The following is a 23279-nucleotide window of genomic DNA, read 5'->3' on the forward strand; positions in this document are numbered from 1 at the left end:
TGAAATCTTATTCAGGGGTAACAGTTCACTATGCAATTTTAGATGATTAAGTAGGCTCTTTCCGTGTGTATTTCAAATGTACTACATTTTGTATTTAATAAAATTAGGAAGAAAAGGAATGTCATGTCTCATTTTAAAGATAGGCATATGAAATGACTAGTAAACTAACATTTAATTATATTTGCTAATGTATTCTTATAACCCACGCGGTGTGTAGAATTGCCAATAGTGCAACAGGACAACTCATCAGAACACAAGTAATATAAGATACCTTATTACAACAAATATTATAAATTGATAACAAACCAGGTCCACATTCTCAGGATTTAATGATGTAAATATTTTACACGTATTTATATCACTGACATGAGTCAATTAAAAGTCCTTAAAGCTGCATTTCATTTGAAATAGTTGGAAAGTTTAGATTACCGTTAAATCTTTTTGAAACCAGCTGTTACTGGTGAGGCAGTGTTTTGCCTTATATAAACCACATTGGTTTATTTACTTGGGAGCATTTCAGGGTTCAACTTCACTGAACAAATTAAAAAGTAGTATGATTTTTTATCCAACTATTGAACACAGTTTTTTTTTTCATATTGAACTATGACAATGCTAACCATTACTCCTGAAGACATGTGCGTTTCTCAATCAAAAGACCTCAGTGAAGCAGTACAAGCACATTATAAGATGACATATATCTATAGGTAGATTAAAAGAACATGTCTATTTCAAAGAACATTGGTGACTGATAATAAAAATCAACAAGAGATTGCCAAGCAATATGGTCTACCGGTGAAACTTCACCATTTTCAGTTTTTTTAAATGTATTTGTTGCCATAGCAACCAGAATTCTTGACATAGGAACAACATGAAATGACGTGCATAATCTCCATGTTGCCATCTATCCATGTTTCAAGTTTCATGAAAAAATATGAAGAACTATCAAAGTTATCGCAGGGTCCAGAAAAGTGTGACTGACAGACTGACAGACAAACAGAGCGCACACCATTAAGTCCCTTAGGGTTTCACCGGTAGGGGACAATTATTTACATTTCATTAATTAAATTGTTAAACAGTTTTAAACACCAGAGAAGCAGTATAAAAGGGCCACAAACTCACAAAATGTCTACTTTTCAGTTGTACACTGGTGTGTAAACAGCAGAAAACAAAAATGATTATTTTCATAGTATTTAAGTTTGTATTTAATATTTTCCAATGAAATTTGGCATACATATACTTTAGTATACAAACAAAATGCATGTATAATTTGGTGGTTGAAAGTTATATAGTTATTGACTTACAGAAAAAATTGTTTGTTGTCTGCTTGAAATTCAAATTTCCCTGCTAATCCTAAGCACCGCCCACTAGAAAGTTTATGAACTTCTCTCAGCCAATAGCTAGCGAATGATTCAAATCAAGTTTACATGTAAATACAGATGCAATGCTATTCCAAATGGCTGTCTGCTCAAACACACGTTTCTATTTATAAACACTCTGATGTTAGCAGCGAATCTTTAGCAAATAAACCCAGCCTACTAGTTAATGCAGGTAAACATTTTACCACCGCAATATCAAGCAGTTCAGATCCGGCTTTTAAAATAAAGCTAAAGCATGTAAATAAACATTCCTATCCATCCAAGACAGTAATGATACTATGGAATAACATTAGGCAAGGTTGAGAACATGTCACACATATTTAATTCCTATGCAGTGGAAGGTAACAATGAATTCAAACACAAACCCCATCAAATCAAGTAAGATATGAAATTGTCAATTCAGAGCAATTTTGTTGATTTGCACTGATTAAAGAGCTTGGTTGGCTAAGCGAGTGTAACAACCATTGAAATATAGAAGGAAAAATGGTCTTAGCAAGTTGGTGTGTTGGTCATAATTGTGAGGTGTTCGTTTTTACTGTATTTACACTGCACCGTTATATTTATTGCATTTAAAAACAGTTTTAAAATACAGATCAAACAAGAAGCATAAATAAAAAGTTTATTCAACAAGTCAGTAACAAAACCATGCAAAACCAAGGCTAAGAACATGCTATACATGTATAATTTAATCTATTGCCATTTACTCACGAATAAAATGCATTATACCAACATTTGCACCAGTATATAAAAAATCACAACAAATAAGTTTTTGATATTCAATCCCACAGCTCAGACTTGATAGGGGAAAAGTTTTACAGAAGAGACGACCAAAGTTACCCACTAAAAATACAAAATAATAATATTGATAAATATAGAAACAGAATTATGCAACAAGTAATTGGAGATCACACATATACAGAACATGTTAATGTAACTGTTAAATAATGCACTGGTCTCATTGGTCGTTTTTATACGAAACAAAGGTTTTTACTAGTATATTATGCAAGGATGTGTTATCATAATTATCAATACCAGCATGTAAAAATATGAAATTCTCAATATATCGTACACATGTGAATTCTTCATGCAAGTATCAGCATGACAAGATATTAAATTCTCAATATATCATACACATGTGAATTTTTCATGCAAGTATCAGTATGTAAAAACATGAAATTCTCAATATATCATACACGTGTGAATTCTTCACGCAAGTATCAGCATGTAAAAACGTGAATATCTCAATATATCGTACACATGTGAATTCTTCACGCAAGTATCAGCATGTTAAAACGTGAAAATCACAATATATCATACACATGTGAATTCTTCATGCAAGTATCAGCATGTAAAAACATGAAATTCTCAATATATCGTACACATGTGAATTCTTCATGCAAGTATCAGTATGTAAAAACATGAAATCCTCAATATATCGTACACATGTGAATTCTTCATGCAAGTATCAGTATGTAAAAACATGAAATTCTCAATATATCGTGTGAATTCTTCATGCAAATATCAGTATGTAAAAACATGAAATTCTCAATATATCGAACACATGTGAATTCTTCATGCAAGTATTAAATAACATATAAGCTGCACACTGGAAAAACCGGTCTTAATGCATGAAGCATCATTCAAGATAAGCCTGTGCAGTCTGCACAGTCCAAAACTTTAAGCCTAAACTATAGATTTTAAATTAAATTGACTTTTTAAAACTAACAATTCTATAAGAGAAAAGTGTAGTCCCTAAGTAGCCTGGGTGAAGTGCACAGGCTAATTTTGACGTTATTTGTTAGTGACATGCATTAAGCCCAGTTTTCCTAGAGACAGACTTGCTAATTTTCATTTGTGCAATAAACTCCCAAAATCAGGCTCTGTAATGAATAGTTGTCTTTGCTCCTTTTAACAATAATTTTGGCAGTTATCAACATAACTAGTTGTATATATAGTTTTACCATTGTACTATAACAAAGTTGGTATTGAATCATTTTAAATAAAAGCAAATTGCATTGAGCCATTAAACATTTAAGCTTTACCTAAGAAGTTATATATATAATACTGTACTGTACACACAGTTTTGGTATTAAAAAATTTCAAATAGAAGCAAATCAAAGTATACCATTAACCATTAAAGCTTTACATAAATAGTTGTTAATATAATACTGTACTATATGTACCAACAGTTTTGTATTCAATACTTTTTAATGCAAGCACATCACATTATGCCATTAAGCATTTATGCTTTTAATCTATAATGCCACTGGCAAATCAATCTCCCCCACAATACAATTAAATTTCCTAAGAATTAAATTTGAAATTTACCGTGACTATAATCATTCTACAGTTTTAATCATGCAAATGGTAGTACTAAAGTTTTCTCGTATCACCAACTGTCTTTTCTATTGCAGAAGTGGATCATTGTAGAGCACTACAAATGAGCCATGATCGGAGAAAACAGGGCTTAAACATGTGCATAAATATCATCCCAGATTAGCCTGTGCACTCTGCACAGACTAATTAACTATTATTCTTTCCGCTTCTATGTAATTTTTTGTTTAAAGGGAGTCTCTTCTTAATGAAAATCGAGCGTATACAAAAAGGGGGTCTGATCAGCCTGTGCAGACTGCACAGGCTAATCTTGGACATCAATTTGTGCACATGCATTAAGCCAGGTTTTCCCAGATTGAGGCTACAATAACCAAAGATAAAGTCATTTCTCCAGCTCTACTTATGTCCTGTTTCTAGAAAGTTGAGCACCACAAATTGGAAGGCATGTGTTACTGTATGAGAGCATTCTTCATAAACAATGACTGAGGCAGCTAATCCACTTCAACTGATACAGATTGCTGGAAGAAACAAATATACCCAATGACTGAGGCAGCTAATCCACTTCAACTGATACAGATTGCTGGAAGAAACAAATATACCCAATGACTAAGGCAGCTAATCCACTTCAACTGATACAGATTGCTGGAAGAAACAAATATACCCAATGACTGAGGCAGCTAATCCACTTCAACTGATACAGATTGCTGGAAGAAACAAATATACCCAATGACTGAGGCAGCTAATCCACTTCAACTGATACAGATTGCTGGAGGAAACAAATATACGCAATGACTGAGGCAGCTAATCCACTTCAACTGATAAAGATTGCTGGAAGAAACAAATATACCCAATGACTGAGGCAGCTAATCCACTTCAACTGATACAGATTGCTGGAAGAAACAAATATAGATTTCTTGATTTTAGGTTATCATCAATCGATCGATGGGATTAAACAACATTTTAGATTATTCTCACTTAGTGGTTAGGTTTTAATGAAGTATTCATGAAACAATTTTCACAAGTGTATTACTTTATACAATTATTTATAAAAATTATGTTTTCGCCCGCACTAAATTATTCATTTTTTAGGAAAGCTCCTCTCTTAAGAGCTCTTTAAGATGACACACATCATTTATACTGAATCACATTTTTGTCCTATGATTACTGTTGGTCCATACAGCATATTTTGTTAGTAGGAGATTTGTCCCTTAAGTTTCCATAAAAAAAGGCGCATAAACGGAAGTCTTATACATACTGGTAGTTCTCTGCCCTTGGTTTCTATAGGAAGTCATACTGCACATACAGCACAAATGAAGCCTATACTGCCATACACCCATACTGCAGCAGTGAGGGAAGTGTCCAACAGCACCTAGAGACATACAGCACAAATGAAGCCTATACTGCCAAACACCCATACTGCAGCAGTGAGGGACGTGTCCAACAGCACCTAGAGACATACAGCACAAATGAAGCCTTTACTGCCATACACCCATACTGCAGTAGTGCGGGAAGTGGCCAACAGCACCTAGAGACATACAGCACAAATGAAGCCTATACTGCCATACACCCATACTGCAGCAGTGAGGGAAGTCTCCAACAGCACCTAGAGACATACAGCACAAATGAAGCCTATACTGCCATACACCCATACTGCAGCAGTTAGGGAAGTGTCCAACAGCACCTAGAGACATACAGCACAAATGAAGCCTATACTGCCATACACCCATACTGCAGCAGTGAGGGAAGTGTCCATCAGCACCTAGAGACATACAGCACAAATGAAGCCTATACTGCCATACATCCATACTGCAGCAGTGAGGGAAGTGTCCAACAGCACCTAGAGATTCACAAATGAAGCCTATACTGCCATACACCCATACTGCAGCAGTGAGGGAAGTGTCCAACAGCACCTAGAGATTCATGCAGGAATATTTAACACGTATTAGCCTCGCTCTTGGAAAACTAGTTTTAGCATCAAGTGTTGTTCCAGATATTCCTGTGCAGTCCTAACAGACACTTTTTGGATTTGCACTAGGAGATACATGACATAAAAGCGGACAGGGTCTTCCCTAATTAGCCGTGCGGACTTCACACTTTTTGCATATACATTAAGCCCTGTTTTCCCAGAATGAGGCACATTAAGTTTAATGTTTGATGTACTGTCTTTCTAAAAACATATTTCTATATGTGATGCATTAAAAGCTGTCAGCAAAGATCATTCCCTGATGAGATAGAATCTTTGTGCAAGATGGAACTCTTTATGCGACAGGGGCTAAAATTCTAGGATTAGAAAAAATGTAATTAAATATGTCACATTCTTAGTCTAACAGTCATTTTATAACTAGAGTTTTGTCAAAGACGTGACGAATACCACCTCATGCTGTATTGACACAGAATATTTTGCATGTTATCTTCACAAAAAACAGCTGACACCATGCTCAATGTTTAAAACGCACTTAATGACCCCGTGACCTAGTTTTTGACCCGACATGGCCCATGTTCGAACTTGGCCTAGAAATCATCTAGATACAACTTATGACCAAGTTTGGTGAAGTTCGGATGAAAAATACTAGAATTAGAGAGTGGACACCATGCTCAATGATTAGAACCCAATAAGTGACCCTGTGACCTAGTTTTTGACCCGGCATGACCCATATTCGAACTTGACCTAGACATCATCTAGATACAATATCTGACTTAGTTTGGTGAAGATCAGATGAAAACTGCTTGATATAGAGAACAGACACTTAATATGGACCAACCGACCGACAAACAAACAAGCTCACTCCTATATACACCCCTAAACTTTGTTTGCGGGGGTATAAAAATCTATTGAAGTAAAATCTCACTAACTTCAAAATACAGTAATACTGGTTCTTTACCATACATAAAATTAAAAGGACCAAATCAATGCACAGCTTTGGTCCTTAAGTACACTCAAGCTCGCAAAAAATGAATGACTCTCGGTCAGGGAAAACAGGAAGTCTGCACAGGCTACTTTAGGCACATGCTAATCAGGGATGACAATGTCTTCCTAGACAGGGTTTTTAGTTAAAAGAGAACTCCTTAAAACAATAAAAGAAATCCATAGAATTGAAAAGTGTTGTCCCTGATAGCTTATGTGAACTGCACAGGCCAATCTGGGTCTACACTTTACACACCTGCATTAAGCCCTGTTTTCCCAGAACGAGACTCAAAGATAAACCAGGTCAGTCCACTGAAGCTATGACAAAAGGGCACAAAAGAGTTAAAATAAATCATTCACAACTTAGCATTCTCAAGGTACCTGTGCTAGGAAAGGGGTCACCACGGCACCTACTCGAGCCCAGGAAGACGCGGCTCCTATGCCCAGAGTTCGTATAGTGGTTGGGTACACCTGGTGGGGGAAAGCAAGATGGGCTTTAGTCATTCTATACATAGATGGCTACGTCACTACGTTATTGTTATTGTTATGGTCAGTAAAACCGGTGTGACACAATGGGGCTTTAGTAGAAATACTTATGAGTTTGGTAATTTCAATATTGTCAATTAGTTTTGATTTTTGTGGAATCATGCGCTTCTAACATAATGTAATTTTACTTGCTGTGAAAGCAAAAATAATCAAAACCCATGTTTCTGAAAACAATAAAAAAACAAGAGGGCCATGATGGCCTAAGAGTGCTCACCTGAGTATAATATACACAAATTGTCAGAGAAATGACGGATTGAACAAGTATTCCACTTAACTCGACCCACATTAAGATATATTTTGTCAGATAAGTTGGGTCATAGATGTAGCTATGAAAGTGGTAACAATGTTTTTCATGAGATATCTAGCTTTTGGATGCAAATGAAGTGAATTCAACTTACCAACAATGTTTGAAAATAATTTAGTCATAAATGTGGATTCTACAGTGGTAACGAGATCTGACCTGGTGAACTAGTTTGAGGGTGCATGTGGTCTACATTGACCATTGCCTAGGTGCTGTCAATGTAAACATTCTGACCATGTTTCATCAAATGTGAGCATTAAATTTGGCCTCCATAGTGGAAACAAGGTATGTGTTGTGTGACCGGATAGTCATAAAACCTAGCACGTGCATGACTTGGACAATGGACCATATCAGTTGCATCATTGGGAAAAATAACCATGTATATGGGTAATAAACAATGGTTACCCCGATGTGATAACTGTGACAAATAATAAACGCACCAGAATGTTATGCACCCCTTTTACTACAAAAACAGTTGAAGGTGTTAAATTACGACTTAAGAGCAAACAAAGATTTAATACTTTTTCAGTTTTTTATTGAAGTGCATTAATTACAGGTTCTTACTGGAGTATCGGTCAATCAAAAGATCATCTTTGAACACGTTTGGTAAAAAACAAGCAATTGAGTAACTTTCTGTACAAAAGAGCATGAGAAATTATTTTTAATAAAGTGCAAATATATGTATAAGTAAATTATACTATATGGCGTGGTATTTAACAAGCAGATGATATTAGTTGTTAATACAATGTACATATTACAAACCCGCATCCGATTGTCAATGCCTTAATTTGCTGACACCCGTAATGTTTGAATATTTTTGCATCTACATTTTTGGACAATTTTTTTAAAATCCCAAAATATAAATTAATTTCGGTAAGTGAAAATAAATTCCAGCACCATTTTTATTACACCTTCAATAATTACCTTCAATGAGTGAATGAGTCTCATCTGTGAAAACTGGGATTATTTACTCATAAATATCGTCCCAGAATAGCTGTGTAGCCTGCACAGGCTCATCAGGGAGAACATTTTCCAATAGTTTATTTAAAGAGTCTTTCCTTAGCGAAAATCCATTAATACACAGGCTAAACTGGGACAACACTGTACGCAGATGAATTAAGCCCAGTTTTTTCAGAACGGGCCTTATAGGATTACCTCAGATGTGTAAATGTAGACAAAGTTGAACATCCCTGCAGAGCAACCCCTGACTAGGAAGATGAAGCCGGTCAACACGGTCATGGGTACTGGCAGTTGAAGAAAAAAGAAGAAAAGACCGCACCCAAACAGGTTGACAGCCCCTGTCCACCGACGTCCCACGAGATCAATGAGACATATGTGCAGTGGAAGGGCTGCAATAGTTACATATCAAATTAATGGAGGTTCGTTCTGGAAAAACTTGGCTTTAAGCTTGTGTGTAAAGCGTCATCTCAGATTGGATGGGTAGTCCGCACAGGCTAATCAGGGACACCACCCTCTGTTTACAATTGATTTTCCTTTAGAATGTCTTCTGGATAAACAAAAAATTCCACAAAAGAGGGAAGTGTTATCTCTGATTAGCTTGTGCAGACTGAATAGGCTAATCTGGGATGTCACTTTAGGCACATGCATTTAGTCTAGTTTTTCCCAAAACACAATGCAAATGTTCAGGCTTCGAATAGCTGGCAGTTTCAAATTATTTAAATAATAATGTGTTTGGTTGTTTTACAAACTTATAACAATAGCACAATAGGTAATACTTTTTTTAACAACAAAGTGCCAGTGGGATTTTATAAACTTTGCGGAAATGTATAATTTTACAATACAAACTGCTTAGCTAAGTTTCAGCTGCTGCCTGTGTTACAGGCAGTTATCAACCAAACCAGTACTTTTCATGAGTACAAGTCAATTCCAAGTCTGTAAACCTATCAATGAATTCTCCTTGTGTTGACACAATCATGCTGTAAACTTACCAATGAATTCTCCTAGTGTTGACACAATCATGCTGTAAACTTACCAATGAATTCTCCCAGTGTTGACACAATCATGCTGTAAACTTACCAATAAATTCTCCTAGTGTTGACACAACCATGCTGTAAACTTACCAATGAATTCTCCTAGTGTTGACACAACCATGCTGTAAACTTACCAATGAATTCTCCTAGTATTGAGACAATCATGCTGGTGTAGTCGCCTTTCTTGAGAAGGTTACACTTGCACTTCTCACCTGAATTAAAGATTGTCTTGTCACATTAAATGAGCCTCACTCAGGGAAAACAGGGCATAATGCATGTGTGTTAAGTGCCTTCCTAGATTAGCCTATGCATACGCTGATAAGAGACTAAACTTAACACTTTAACTAAATTTTCGCTAAGCAAAGACTTCCTTAATTATTAAAAATACCATAAATGCGAAAAGTGTTGTCCCTGATTAGCCTGTGCTAATCTGGATAATCGGTGAGAATCAAATTCTGATAAATAAACAGCTAGAATAAAAGTTCAGAAAAAAAAGTACGCTAAAATTAACAATAGTTTATATTAAATTGCAAATAGTGTTTTGCTGTACGGCAAAAAAGACTTCATGTCCAGATGACATGTACACTGTTTGGAAAACCTCATTAATCTGTGCAGATCAGTTCATACATCGAAAACAAAATTTTGATGCTTCAACAAAACAAGTAGAGTTGTAAGGATTGCGTAAGCTTGGTAGTTATTAATTAAGCTGATGTCAAACATGTTTGATGATAGTGCCATAAAGAGAATGTTACATAATTTTATATAACATTCCATTTTCAAATCCATATGTTGGTTTGTATTGCAAGAATAGACAGTTGACATTGAACTTGCATATACTCCCATAAACTGTGAAGATATATCTTCATGAACACTTTAAGAATATGCATTTAACCTTGTTTTTTCTGATCAAGGCAACATTTACCAGCATCTCTCCACGCTTATGGACTATTCCACAGTATAAACGATGCTTAAAGCTAACATATGATGTGTTCATACACAGCATGGACTATTCCACAGTATGAACGGTGCTTAAAGCTAACATATGATGTGTTCATACACAGCATGGACTATTCCACAGTATGAACGGTGATCAAAGCTAACAAATGATGTGTTCATACACAGCATGGACTATTCTACAGTATGAAGGGTGATCAAAGTTAACAAATGATGTGTTCATAAACAGCATGGACTATTCCACAGTATGAACGGTGATAAAAGCTAACAAACGATGTGTTCATACACAGCATGGACTATTCCACAGTATGAACGGTGATCAAATCTAACAAATACTGTGTTCATACACAGCATAGACTATTCCACATTATGAACGATGATCAAAGCTAACAAATGATGTGTTCATACACAGCATGGACTATTCCACAGTATGAACGGTGATCAAAGCTAACAAATGATGTGTTCATACACATCATGGACTATTCCACAGTATGAACAGTGATTAAAGCTAACAAATGATGTTTCATACACAGCATGGACTATTCCACAGTATGAAAGGTGATCAAAGCTAACAAATGATGTGTTCATACACAGCATGGACTATTCAAGGTGATCAAAGCTAACAAATACTGTGTTCATACACAGCATGGACTATTCCACAGTATGAGAGGTGCTTAAAGCTAACAAATGATGTGTTCAAACACAGCATGGACTATTCCATAGTATGAGAGGTGCTTATTGTTAACAAATGATTTTTTATACAGCATGGGTTATTCCATAGTATGAGTTGTGATTAAAGCTAACGAATGATGTGTTCATACACAGCATGGACTATTCCATAGTATGAGAGGTGCTTAAAGTTAACTAATGATATGCTCATACACTGCATGGACTATTCCATAGTATGAGAGGTGCTTAAAGTTAACAAATGATGTGTTTACATACAGCATGGGCTATTCCGTAGTATGAGAGGTGCTTAAAGTTAACAAATGATGTGTTTATATACAGCATGGGCTTTTCCATAAAATGAGAGGTGCTTTAAGTTAACAAATGATGTGTTCATACACAGCATGGACTATTCCATAGAATGAGAGGTGCTTAAAGTTAACAAATGCTGTGTTCATACACAGCATGGACTTTTCCATAGCATGAGAGGTGCTTAAAGTTAACAAATGATGTGTTCATACACAGCATGGACTATTCCATAGAATGAGAGGTGCTTAAAGATAACAAGTGATGTGTTCATACACAGCATGGACTATTCTATAGAATGAGAGGTGCTTAAAGATAACAAGTGATGTGTTCATACACAGCATGGACTATTCTATAGAATGAGAGGTGCTTAAAGATAACAAGCGATGTGTTCATACACAGCATGGACTATTCCTTAGAATGAGAGGTGCTGAAAGATAACAAGTAATGTGTTCATACACAGCATGGAGTATTCCATAGAATGAGAGGTGCTTAAAGATAACAAGCGATGTGTTCATACACAGCATGGAGTATTCCATAGAATGAGAGGTGCTTAAAGATAACAAGCGATGTGTTCATACACAGCATGGAGTATTCCATAGAATGAGAGGTGCTTAAAGATAACAAGCGATGTGTTCATACACAGCATGGACTATTCCTTAGAATGAGAGGTGCTTAAAGATAACAAGTAATGTGTTTTGACCAAGAGCCTTCAGAATGTAAAAATAAAACAAAGAAACTTCGAGACTGTTAAATTCTTTCAACAACATTAAATAGCATTCCTACATATCATTTAGATTTCAAAATTACATGAAAAACAAATACTACAGCTGTCCATTCATTACAGACTTCAGCATTTTTGCTATGTAAGATCACAGCACTGAATTGACTACTCCCATCTATGCAAGGGCCTTTCAAGGGCACTATGAATAATGCAAAATAAGGTTAGCTTTATAAAATCATTCTCAGAATGTCACATTAACTTCTTTGAATAACTTGACAGATCAGCTTTACAGACATAAAGATTTTCTGAATTGCAACATTACCCGAGTTTTAGAATGTTTTAATTGCTGATTCACTGGCAACTTCACAAAGTATTCCCAACAAAACAAAACTGACCCCCTCTTCCAGCATGTCAGAATTAAAGACTCACAGCCAAGAGTGCCATTTCAATCAATTAATAGGTAATGTTATTTCACACCAGATATCCTAAATGAGCCAAGCTCAGGCAAAATGAGGATAAGTATATGAACATAATGTGTTGTCCCAGATAAGCCAGTGCAGTCCACACTGACTAATCAGAGATGCCATTTTCCACCTTAACTGGATCTTCGATTAGAAGTGACTTGCTGTAAACAAAAACAAGAGATGTGTTTGTCAGAAACACAATGCCCCCTAATGGGCCGCTTTCAATTGGGTTTTTTACCTTTGACCTTGAAGGATAACCTTTCACCACTAAAAATGTGCAGCTCCATGAGATACACTTGCATGCCAAATATTAAGTTGCTATCTTTAATATTGCAAAAGTTATTGCAAAAGTTATTGCAAAAGTTTAACCAAGATTTAAGTTTGTGACAGACAGACACATACAATGACAGACAGACAGGCCAAAAACAATATACCCCCGATCTTTCGATCCGGGGGCATACAAAACCACAAAAGGGGAACGTTTCGTACCTGAAAAGCCTGTGCAGACAGCACAGGCTAATCTGGGATGACACTTTACACAAATGCATTAAGCTGCGTGTACTCACCCGACTGGTTGGCATTTTTATCTGCAGGATTTCAGCACTGGCCAGTACCATTCCGTAGTAGGAGAGGGCTGTCCCAAACCACAGAATCCATACCATGAGGGTCGTTACACAGTACATGCAAGAAAACAAGTCTCTGGGGCTTCCCTGTTTTGACTAAAATTTGTAAAGAAAATGCTTAAAAAATCAACATAAAATAAAGTTTCATTCAATGAAATTTATTAAGAAAATGCTAGCTAATAATAATCATAAAGTATAAGCCTGTTTTGGCTGAAATTTATGAAGAAAGTACCTAACAGTAATTATTATTAAATATAAGTCTGTATACGACTATATGCTTCAAATGTTTAAACGAACTTGAATCATCAAAATCGACAAAAAGCTCTAAAGTCTAAGGGTTCCCTTGTTTTAAAATGGTTAAAAGATATATATTCCAGAATGTATTTCCAAGATACAGTAAGTAACAAACATCTTAAGTTCGTGAGATTGAAACATTAGCTTAGCTGGTAAGGTTCCTTTCCTCAGTTTTATACATTAACAAATAGTGATGGTTATTTCATTTCAAACACAAAACAATCAATAACAAGAGGGCCATGATGGTCCAATATCGCTCCACTGCTGAAAAAAGTCTGAAACAAATTTTCTCGGCATGTGCAAATACTTAAATATAGGCCCTATTTAAGCACATGTACACTTTTGTGACCCCCTGGGCTGGGTCAAATTTAACCACAGGGGCCTAATTATAGCAAACTTTGTAGAGGACTACTATATCTCACTACATACAAACTGTGGTAGCCCTAGGTCCTAGAGTTAATGAAAAGAATATTTTCACAAAATAAGCAAGACATAAGCATTTATAATGTTCAATTTTGTGACCCGCGGGTCAGAGTCAAATTTGACCCAAAGGGCATAATTTGAACAAACTTGGTAGAGGACTATAAGATGTAACTGCATGCCAAATTTGGTAGCCATAGTCCGAATGGTTTTCGACGAGAAGATTTTTAAAGATTTCACAAAACAGGCGCTTTATAAGCGTTTATTCAGTTATGTGATCCCCCGGGGCAGGGTCAAAGATGACCGCAGAGGCATTATTTGAACAAATTTGGTAGAGGTTTATTAGATGTCACTACATACCAAATTTGATAGCCCTAGGCACAATGGTTTTGGACGAGAAGATTTTGAAAGTTTTCACAAAATAACAATTTTTCAATTTTGTGACCCCCGGGGTAGGGTCATATTAGACCCCAGGGGCATAATATAAACAAATTTGAAAACGTTCACCCCAGGAACATTCCTGATAGATTTCATCAGAATTGGACCAGTAGTTTAGGAGAAGAAGATGTTTAAAGGAAAAGTTAACACACAGACGCACGGACGGACGCACGCACGACGGACACAGGACCATGACATAAGCCCCGCTGGCCTTTGGCCAGTGGAGCTAATGATTCGTGGTTAAAGTTGTGAGTAGAATAAGAATAAAAGTTGTGTTGAATAAAAATGAAGTGTTCTCCAAAGTCGCTTAAGTTTACACTTTTAATTTCTTAAACATTTTACTGAAAATGTAAAATCAATACCTCATGGTTTGAAATGAAGTCTTTAAACCTTGAATCAAGTAAAAGAAGGTCCAAAATAAGATTGGATTTTCTAAAAGAGTCAAAAAGGCGTAAAAACGTGTATCTGAGTGTTAATATTCTAATGTTTTAAAGAGATATACATGTATACATGAGCTTGAATCTGAAAAATCAAAGAATATCTACATAAGTTCCCTCTTTTAAATGAAAAGTCAGAGCATTTATTTCTATCATCAAAAGATTTTGTCCAAGGTTTCAAAAGTAATTAATTAATCAAACATTAAACTACAAGAGCACCGCCTTGCGGGTGAAGACCGCTCATCTATTTTTCTTTTTAAAGGTGTAGGGACCTATCTTAATTTCAACCACAAAGGATGGAGTGGTGGAGTGGAGAGGGGTGTATAGTGTGAGGGTGTGGTCATTTATTACATTATCTTCATAAAATGCAAAAAAATGCAAAAAAAAATAAAAATAAAATAAAAATGTGTGGGGGGGGGGATTCTTGGGTGGGATGGTTGGATGGTATATCAAAAATAAAATAATTAAAATAAATATTTGTGTTTTTTAACCATGTTTGAAAAAAACAAGAGATGTGTTTGTCAGAAACACAATGCCCCCTATTGCGCCGCTTTGAAATTATTTTATTTTTTTATTTTTAGATAATTTAATTATGCAATATTTTTCTATTTTCTACACTGGATCAGGTAAACATATATTTTAAGGGTTACAAAAAGATAATTTTTTTTTTGAATTTGGATTTCTTTTTAATTGGGAAAAAATCAGATTTGCATTGGGAATGGGGCCAATATTCGGACCCGTGGCATAGGGCGGAAAAGGCCTGATAGAGCACGTTAAATAAGTAGACATATTATAATTTATTTTTATTAACAAGATATAAATGCTTTTTAAATATTTCATCATTTGAATTGTCAAAATCCTATATATATGGGCCTCCCCATCTTGTTATTAAAAGAGATGTATAGTTAGCACGGAATTATTTTTAGAATTGAACATAAATAATGAGTGTACATACTAGATTCATTAACCATGATTTGCCATCACCAATCTGTTTAGATTGCATAGTTATGTTATTTTGATAACTCCGCGAAATAAAGATTATGAGAACTCCGGGAAATAAAGATAATACAATTAAACAACAATTCACTTGATTTATCAGCCCTTTTTAAGAATTATATTTGAATTATAATAAAACTCATTTAACATTTCCCTTATAAGATATGACATGATTCCAACAGAGACCATTCATGATTGTCTACGCATTATTTTTTCATCTATTCAACAGTGCATAATATCTTACAGCAATTTAACACACAAAAAGTATTGATTTTGTTTTAATTAAAACGCAGAACTGACAATTGTAGCGTGTTTACAAAAGATATATGAGCAAAAAATTTAATTCATAAAACAATATGCACTATGACATTCAAACATGCATCTCTTTACAAGGAATTATGGAGCTCATTTAAATAAAATTATTAAAATGTTCTTTACTATTAAGAACTTACAATGCATAAACAACTTCTCAATAATTAATATTTATGTGTTGATTCTTTTGAAATAAAAATGGTCTGATTGTGTAAATTTAAAAGGAGACGTTAATGAAATTCTTCTGATTGACTCTACTATTTTCCAACTGTAAAGTTCTTAGAAAGTTTCAGATGTTGTAACATATATTGGACAACTCAATTTAGTACACCCCCGGAAACTCAATATGATGTAAAAAGATGGACGTGCTTGAAAAAGTTGATACCATTTTCGGTGCAAAAACTTTTTCACTGGCATACCTTTAAAGAAATGTGTTAATAAAGTGCTCATAATGGTACAAATCCCTGCATCGTTGACTTCAAATAGCCATATTTCAATAAATCCTGAAAAATAATAACCAGGATTTTTAGCTCACCTGATTGCTCAGGTGAGCTTTTGTGACCGGTCTTTGTCCGTCGTCCATCCGCCGTCCGTCCGTCCACATGTGTTCGTAAACACTCTAGAGGCCGCATTTATTGTCCGATCTTCATGAAACTTGGTCAGAAGATTTGTCCCAATGATATCTTGATCGAGTTTGAAACTGGGTCATGCTGGGTCAAAAACAAAGTCACTAGGTCAAGAAAAAGAAAAACCTTGTAAACACTGTAGAAGTCACATTTTATGCCCAATCTCCATGTAACTTTGTCAAAATGTTTATCTTAATGATAAAGGTTGAGTTCAATAGTGGTTCCAGTCCGTTGAAAAACATGGCGGCCAGTGGGCGGGGCAGTTTTCCTTATTTTGCTATAGAGAAACCTTGTAAACACTCTAGAAGTCACAATTTTTGCCCATCATGAAAGTTGGTAAAAACAGTGGTTTTATTGATATCTTGGACGAGTTCGAAAATGGTCCAGATCGGTGTAAAAACATGACCGCCAGTGGGCGGGGCATTTTTTCTCTATATGTATATAGTGAAAACATGTGAACACTTTAGAAGTCACATTTTTGGCCCAATTTTCATGAAATTTGGTCAGAACATATGTTTCCTTGATACGAGAGTTGAGTTCGAAAATGGTTCCGGTCAGTTGAATAACCTGGTTGCCGTGGGGGGGGGGGGGGCAGTTTTCTTATATTTATATAGTAAAAAACGCTTGGGAACACTGTTTCGTATTTTGGCTTTAAAATGTTGCTAAGATGATCGCTCAATATGCCAAGAGATGACATGGAGGTATCATAAATTGTGTTTAATGACCAGACACTTGTATGCCACATGTGGTTTATTCAGGGACCCAAATAGGTCCCTGGATGTATGACACCATGTGTTCTTTGTAATTGTTTGGACAGTATCCGATCATAACGAGATAATCGGTTTATGATGAACAAAGGTGCAATAAAACACCGGGTTAAAAACGCTGAAACAAAGAGTGTCAAACTTGGTGTGAATAATTAAATAAAAAGAATTACATTTATCAACAGAATTTATTTAATGTGGTAGGTTTTTACAGGCTTAAATGTTCAAATCAGTTACTATATGTTGCGTACATGAAGTCGATCTATTTGCTGTTTGTTTACATCCTTATTTGTGTTCGTTCATTAAATTTGATTTATTCAGAAATAATTTCAATATCTGAGAATATTGTATCTAAAAAATGGTTGCGAAGATGTGCCAAGTAGAAACGTTTATGGTAACCACATACCGAACTCGTAAATTGTGTTCCACTCCCGAGTTCGTTTATAGTTTAACAAATAATAACAACAATATAATCGTGCCAAAAATGCATTTCCTTGCACGCTCATGTTTTATTCAGACATAGTTAGTAAAATTATATTTGATATAGTGCATGATTATCAATAAAACGATGATTTGTTCAACCTTTTCTATATGCGCTTATATGAGTTTCACCTCTTTTCCAACCAGTGGGCGGAGTCTAATATTTGCAGGTGTGCGTGACGTCACTCGTCAACTGGTCTATAGGGGATCAGGGGGAGGGGAATCTTTCCGAACCACTGTCTTTGTGTCAAAGCGATTTGTTGCTGCAACGAAGGCTTGGGCAGGATGAAAAATTAATTAATCTCCAAATACTAGATTGTTTAGCGTCAATTGACACGTCATATTTGAAAGGAAAGAGTTACGTAAGTTATCAAACTTTGGGCACTTCAATAAGTAGTGGGATGGCGTTTCTTCTGCAACACAGGGGCAAAGAGGAATGTTAGTGATACTTCTACGGCTAGAGTCGTAGTTTAGAGTACCTCAACCTAGACTAAGTCGGCAGCGGTGGATAAAAGACCTATCAATACATATATGTCTTTGGGTGGATCTGCGATTTTCGATGATCGATATTATAAAGATTTTGCGATCTTGTGCTTTTTCTGTTTGTGAGATTATGTTTGAGTGCAGTTACCGTAGTGGCGTTTCGTGTGGGCGATGGAAGAGAATCCCATAACCGGATAGTTAAGGAAATTGAAGACCCGTACAGCTGAGTCTTTGTGAACATTGCCGGAATATCGTTATTACTACGAAGCGAATATGGGCGATCGGACTGTGCGGGTATCAGGTTACTAAGGTATGAAAAGGTTATGTTGTTCTTCATTTTATAAAAGAGGCTTAATTTATGATTTTCTTTTATTCTGTCGGCAAGGGATTCCTATTTAAGATCCATTAGGAGACGGTCAAGGCTACATAATTTGGTAGCGCCAAAAAAGATCATTGCAGCCTCGTTTTTGACAGTCTCGATTTCGTTACTTAGTTCATTAGAGCAATTGTCCCACACGACATCGCCATACTCCAAGAGGGGTCAGATGCATAAAAGATACATGCGCTCTCGGCTTTTGCGATATAATAAACCCTTTAAGGAGCTGAGGATGCCGATTCGCTGCCACGTAAACCATGATACAGATATGAATTGTCTATTTTACATTCTCTGAAAGGGTAAGTCCAATATGCTTGTGGAGCATGACTTTCGTAACTGGACCGTCGTCCATTAAAATGCCAGGGTGTTGGTGTGTTTTACGTTAACGTGAAAATAGGAGATATTCTGTTTTTGCTGGAACAAAAGAGACCAACCAGGCAGGGACCTATTTGTTTGTATAGGTCCCTGAACCAGGTAATAATTCGCGACAGATCAGTGTTTAAAACGTGGGCAGACATTTGCAGATTTTCAACAATAATATTAAGACTCGTCAGCAAATAAGTGGGTGTTGGCCCTGATCTCATTAATAATTTTGTTGATATATACGAAACAGAGCAATGGACTGAGAATGGATCGTTGTGGGACACCGGCAGTAACCGACGGAAAGGAAGAAGATGTATTCGCGACAACCCGTTGTTTCCTGCCAGAGAGGTAGAAAGAAAACCAGCCCAGAAGAGATCCATTTATACCAACACAAGATAATTCAGATTATAAACCGTGGTGCCACACTCCGTCAATATATGGTGCTTTCGATATATCGCAAAAACTGCTCGGACCTCTTTACCATTATCAATAGCCTTAGAGATGTCGTTATACAGATAAGTTAGCTGGTTTATGGTAAACTCGCCCTTCACGAATCCGGATTGGAAGTGTGTGAGAATGTTGTTTGTGATAAGGTAGTTGTAAACTTGTTTGTTGACACAACGCTCCATGAGTTTTCCTTTGCAACACAGCAAGGAAATTGGCCGATAGCTAGACGGTTTGGAGGGGTCAGCTTTCTTAAATATGGGCGTGACATTACCAAATTTCCAAGATGAATGAGAATAAGAGTCTAATTATTTATTTTACGGTTATGATGATGAGTTATCCATGACTATTACGACGATCATTCTCATGATATCCGATGTTTATTGGTGATTAGGTCATGTTTATTCCAGGGTAATGTTATGATTTTTAAATTACGTAACACACAATTATGTTAGTTTGTTCATGGATCAACAATAGCTTTATCAAATGTTTTACTGTATATGCTGCTTATTTTAGAATACAATGTAAACATATTTTAAGAACAACATAAGCAAGACTTTCCTTTTTCCTTTAAGATACTATTATAAGAACAAGCACATGCGCATAATAGCAAATCTTAGCAACTAATCAGAAGGGCCAATATTATGAGAGCCCTTGTACATGATACAGATTACTACAGGGAGCTAAATCTCATCAGTATTTTGTCAGAAAACGCCGATTTAAATGCAGTTTTTGTTGGTATCCCCTAGAATACACATTTAACTATAGATCGACATATAAAAACATGCGTGTTTTTTTTTTTGTTCACTTCCAAATTTCGCATGTATTCATTAACAGGGCCTATAGTACAGATAGACATGCTACATGTCTTCAACTCGCAGAAACACCAGTAGAGTGCTCTTTCTTAACTGTTCATTTTGTTACCGATTGGATTATAATTATACGTCATCATTAAATAAATTATTAGATTTTTGTTATAAACTACACCCTGATTTTATAATTATAATCGATAAACTTAAGTGCTTTTTAATTACCTCCAATTCTTGTTAAATCATTAAATTTATATGCATTCGATTGACCAAAGATATTTGAAGATCTTTGGATTGACCCCGATGGCCATTTTCGCAATTACCGGTAGGCGCCAAGACTATCCCAGAAATCTACAACTCCCGGATTACCGTCTCTGAATACTCGCACGCGGCGCCATTACGGTACTGACTAACAATACAGTGACCTGTATGTTTGTAAAGGTAACTGAACAATAAAAGGAAGTTAAGCGATTATATTTAATATATTTGAATATTTAAATAGTAATTGTTTTCGATTCGATGATCACATAAAAGTTCGTATTTTTTTCAATAAAGATTTGTATCAGTTATTTGGTGATTAATTGAAACAAGGTTCATCTGCATTTGTAAGAGTCATAAATGAATGAGGGATTGGTTGTCATGTTACATGTTATTTGAAGTCGACGCATGGTATCTTATCATAATAGCGGGATCTACACATGTGCAAAATGTGGTGTGACAGTCATACCAATTAACACTTATAATCCACCCTTGGGACATCGCCTATGCTTTCGTGCCTTGATCGCACTTGTTTTGAAGACCATTATCTTGCTTAAATTGACAATCCGTAATAACGAAAAACACCATCACTTATTTTTTTCGAGTATTAAGTGGTTTAAAAAATATCTAATCTTAAAAGTTAACATTTAGCAAAGAAATCAATACGTTTATTGAATGTATCGAGCATTATTGGAACTAGTTTATTTTACTTTATAAGGCTCCATATGTGTCATAATTATTATTTTTATCGTTAATTTATATTTTATTAAGAAATAAAATAAAGAAATAAATCAGTTAATTTAATATTGAGAATAACACAAACACTTTTTAGGCAATATACTTCGATTTTAACCTTAAAACGTTATTTAAATAATTCAATAAAAAAATAAAGTTTAAGGCAAAAGCAGATATGCACTTTTAAATAAAAAAACACTGACATGTTCTGACATCTTACACATTTTAGCTTATGAATATCTCATGCGCCTGTTAATTAAAAATCACAACATTCATTTCCGGCTAGAGATTTTAGATTTAGCTTAAAAGCGATTTTTAAATAAAAGTATTAATGCACAGCCACTTAAGATTTAGACTAAACCAGATACGTTTTATAAAAAAGTATGCTTCTACCCGAAATCTTGCTGAGTTTTGCTTATAAATATTTCCGGACCAATTTGATTTAAAATCAGAAACTTTATTTCGGCTAAAAAATTTTGACTTACCAATTACAATGATACTTAAATAAGAAACATTAATAACGAAATAATAAATGTTAAGAAAAGCTTAGATATGTACTATTCAATAAAAAAAAAGTCTGCCTCGGTCGTATACATTTTCTTAATGAGTATCTCCGGAACTTTAGTAGTGTTTAATAAAAAAAAAAATAAATGTGTCAAATAAAGGCAGAAATCTGATTTTCAATAAAATTGTGTACCTCGGCCATAAATCTTTCAAAGTTTCGCTTATAAATATTCCACTGATAACAGCAAAAATCGCAAAGTTTACTTCAGACTTAGAATGCTGATAAAACTTTACAATTCTTCGAATAATTACATTCAATAAAAAAATTATTGTGTTTTAAGCAAAGGCATAACTGTTTGTAGTACTTAAAAAAGCCCAGCTATTTCGTACTTTAACATTACGTGCTGTAACTGAATATTGTTGCACAGGCAGATATAATAAAAATCTGTTTTATTTTAGTCAACATTTATTTTTTAAAGACGTGAAGTATAATAAATTAATGTTTCTAAACTTTGTTGATTGCGAGATCTTTGACGTTGTAGTCTACCAGATTTTTCAGTACCGTCATGGCAGCGAGTCACGTGATAGCCAATATAGGCGGTGGCCAATTTTCGATTCTGGGTTAGATTGATTGATTGATTTTTATTCAGGTTTAAAACACAAAATATACAAGTCATCATCATCTTACAATTATTACTTAAAAGTATTTGTGAGATTGCTGCTAATCAAAACCTATGGTCTAAAAACTGGTATAAAAATATGTCACGTCAATGTAGATTTGAAGGAAACAGCTCAGCAACTACCTCACACTTAAAACATGATTTAATATTACTGTAATGGTATTTCATATAATACTTAAATGTCACAGTTAAACATGTATGTCACATATATTTACTATCACAGACTTTCAGCATAATCTGGTAATTAGATATATTATTGAAACACATTCACAACTTTGGGAAACTTAGAATTTAAAATGAAATAACTCGGATAATAAAGTGTAAAAACCTAGGATGGCACATGAAAGCCTTAAAGCATATTTCGCATGGGGTCCAATTTACTAGACTTTAGGTCATACTTACTATAACATAATCCTATGTGAAAATTACACAAAATTAACTATAAGTCTCTAATAATAATTGAGTATACATGTACGATGTTGCAATCATGTTTCTATAATGTATTTTCCATGATTACTAGATTACACATATTCTAATTAGTACAATTAAAGTGTTTTAGCTAAGCACAATGGATCATTTTTAACAGCTTATTTGAACTTATGTTGATTATCAATTTTCTTTATTGTATCTGGCAAAGCATTCCAATCACTAATTGCACTGTTGTGAAAGG

General features: G+C 35.1%; 1 protein-coding gene across 1 annotated transcript; it reads right to left on the reverse strand.

The window, feature by feature from the left end:
• Positions 1-4181: 4181 nt before the first annotated feature.
• LOC127879847 (putative transporter SVOPL) lies at positions 4182-13229 on the reverse strand. Its single transcript, XM_052426933.1, has 6 exons — positions 13134-13229; positions 9588-9681; positions 8618-8811; positions 6997-7086; positions 4966-5079; positions 4182-4476 (listed from the first exon to the last, which is right to left on the reverse strand). The coding sequence occupies exons 1-5, from the start codon at positions 13227-13229 to the stop codon at positions 4999-5001; spliced, it is 555 nt and encodes a 184-aa protein (XP_052282893.1). The 3' UTR covers positions 4182-4476; positions 4966-4998.
• Between the last annotated feature and the right edge of the window lie 10050 nt (positions 13230-23279).

Source organism: Dreissena polymorpha, chromosome 1, assembly GCF_020536995.1.
Source record: "Dreissena polymorpha isolate Duluth1 chromosome 1, UMN_Dpol_1.0, whole genome shotgun sequence".
NCBI classification, from domain to species: domain Eukaryota; kingdom Metazoa; phylum Mollusca; class Bivalvia; order Myida; family Dreissenidae; genus Dreissena; species Dreissena polymorpha.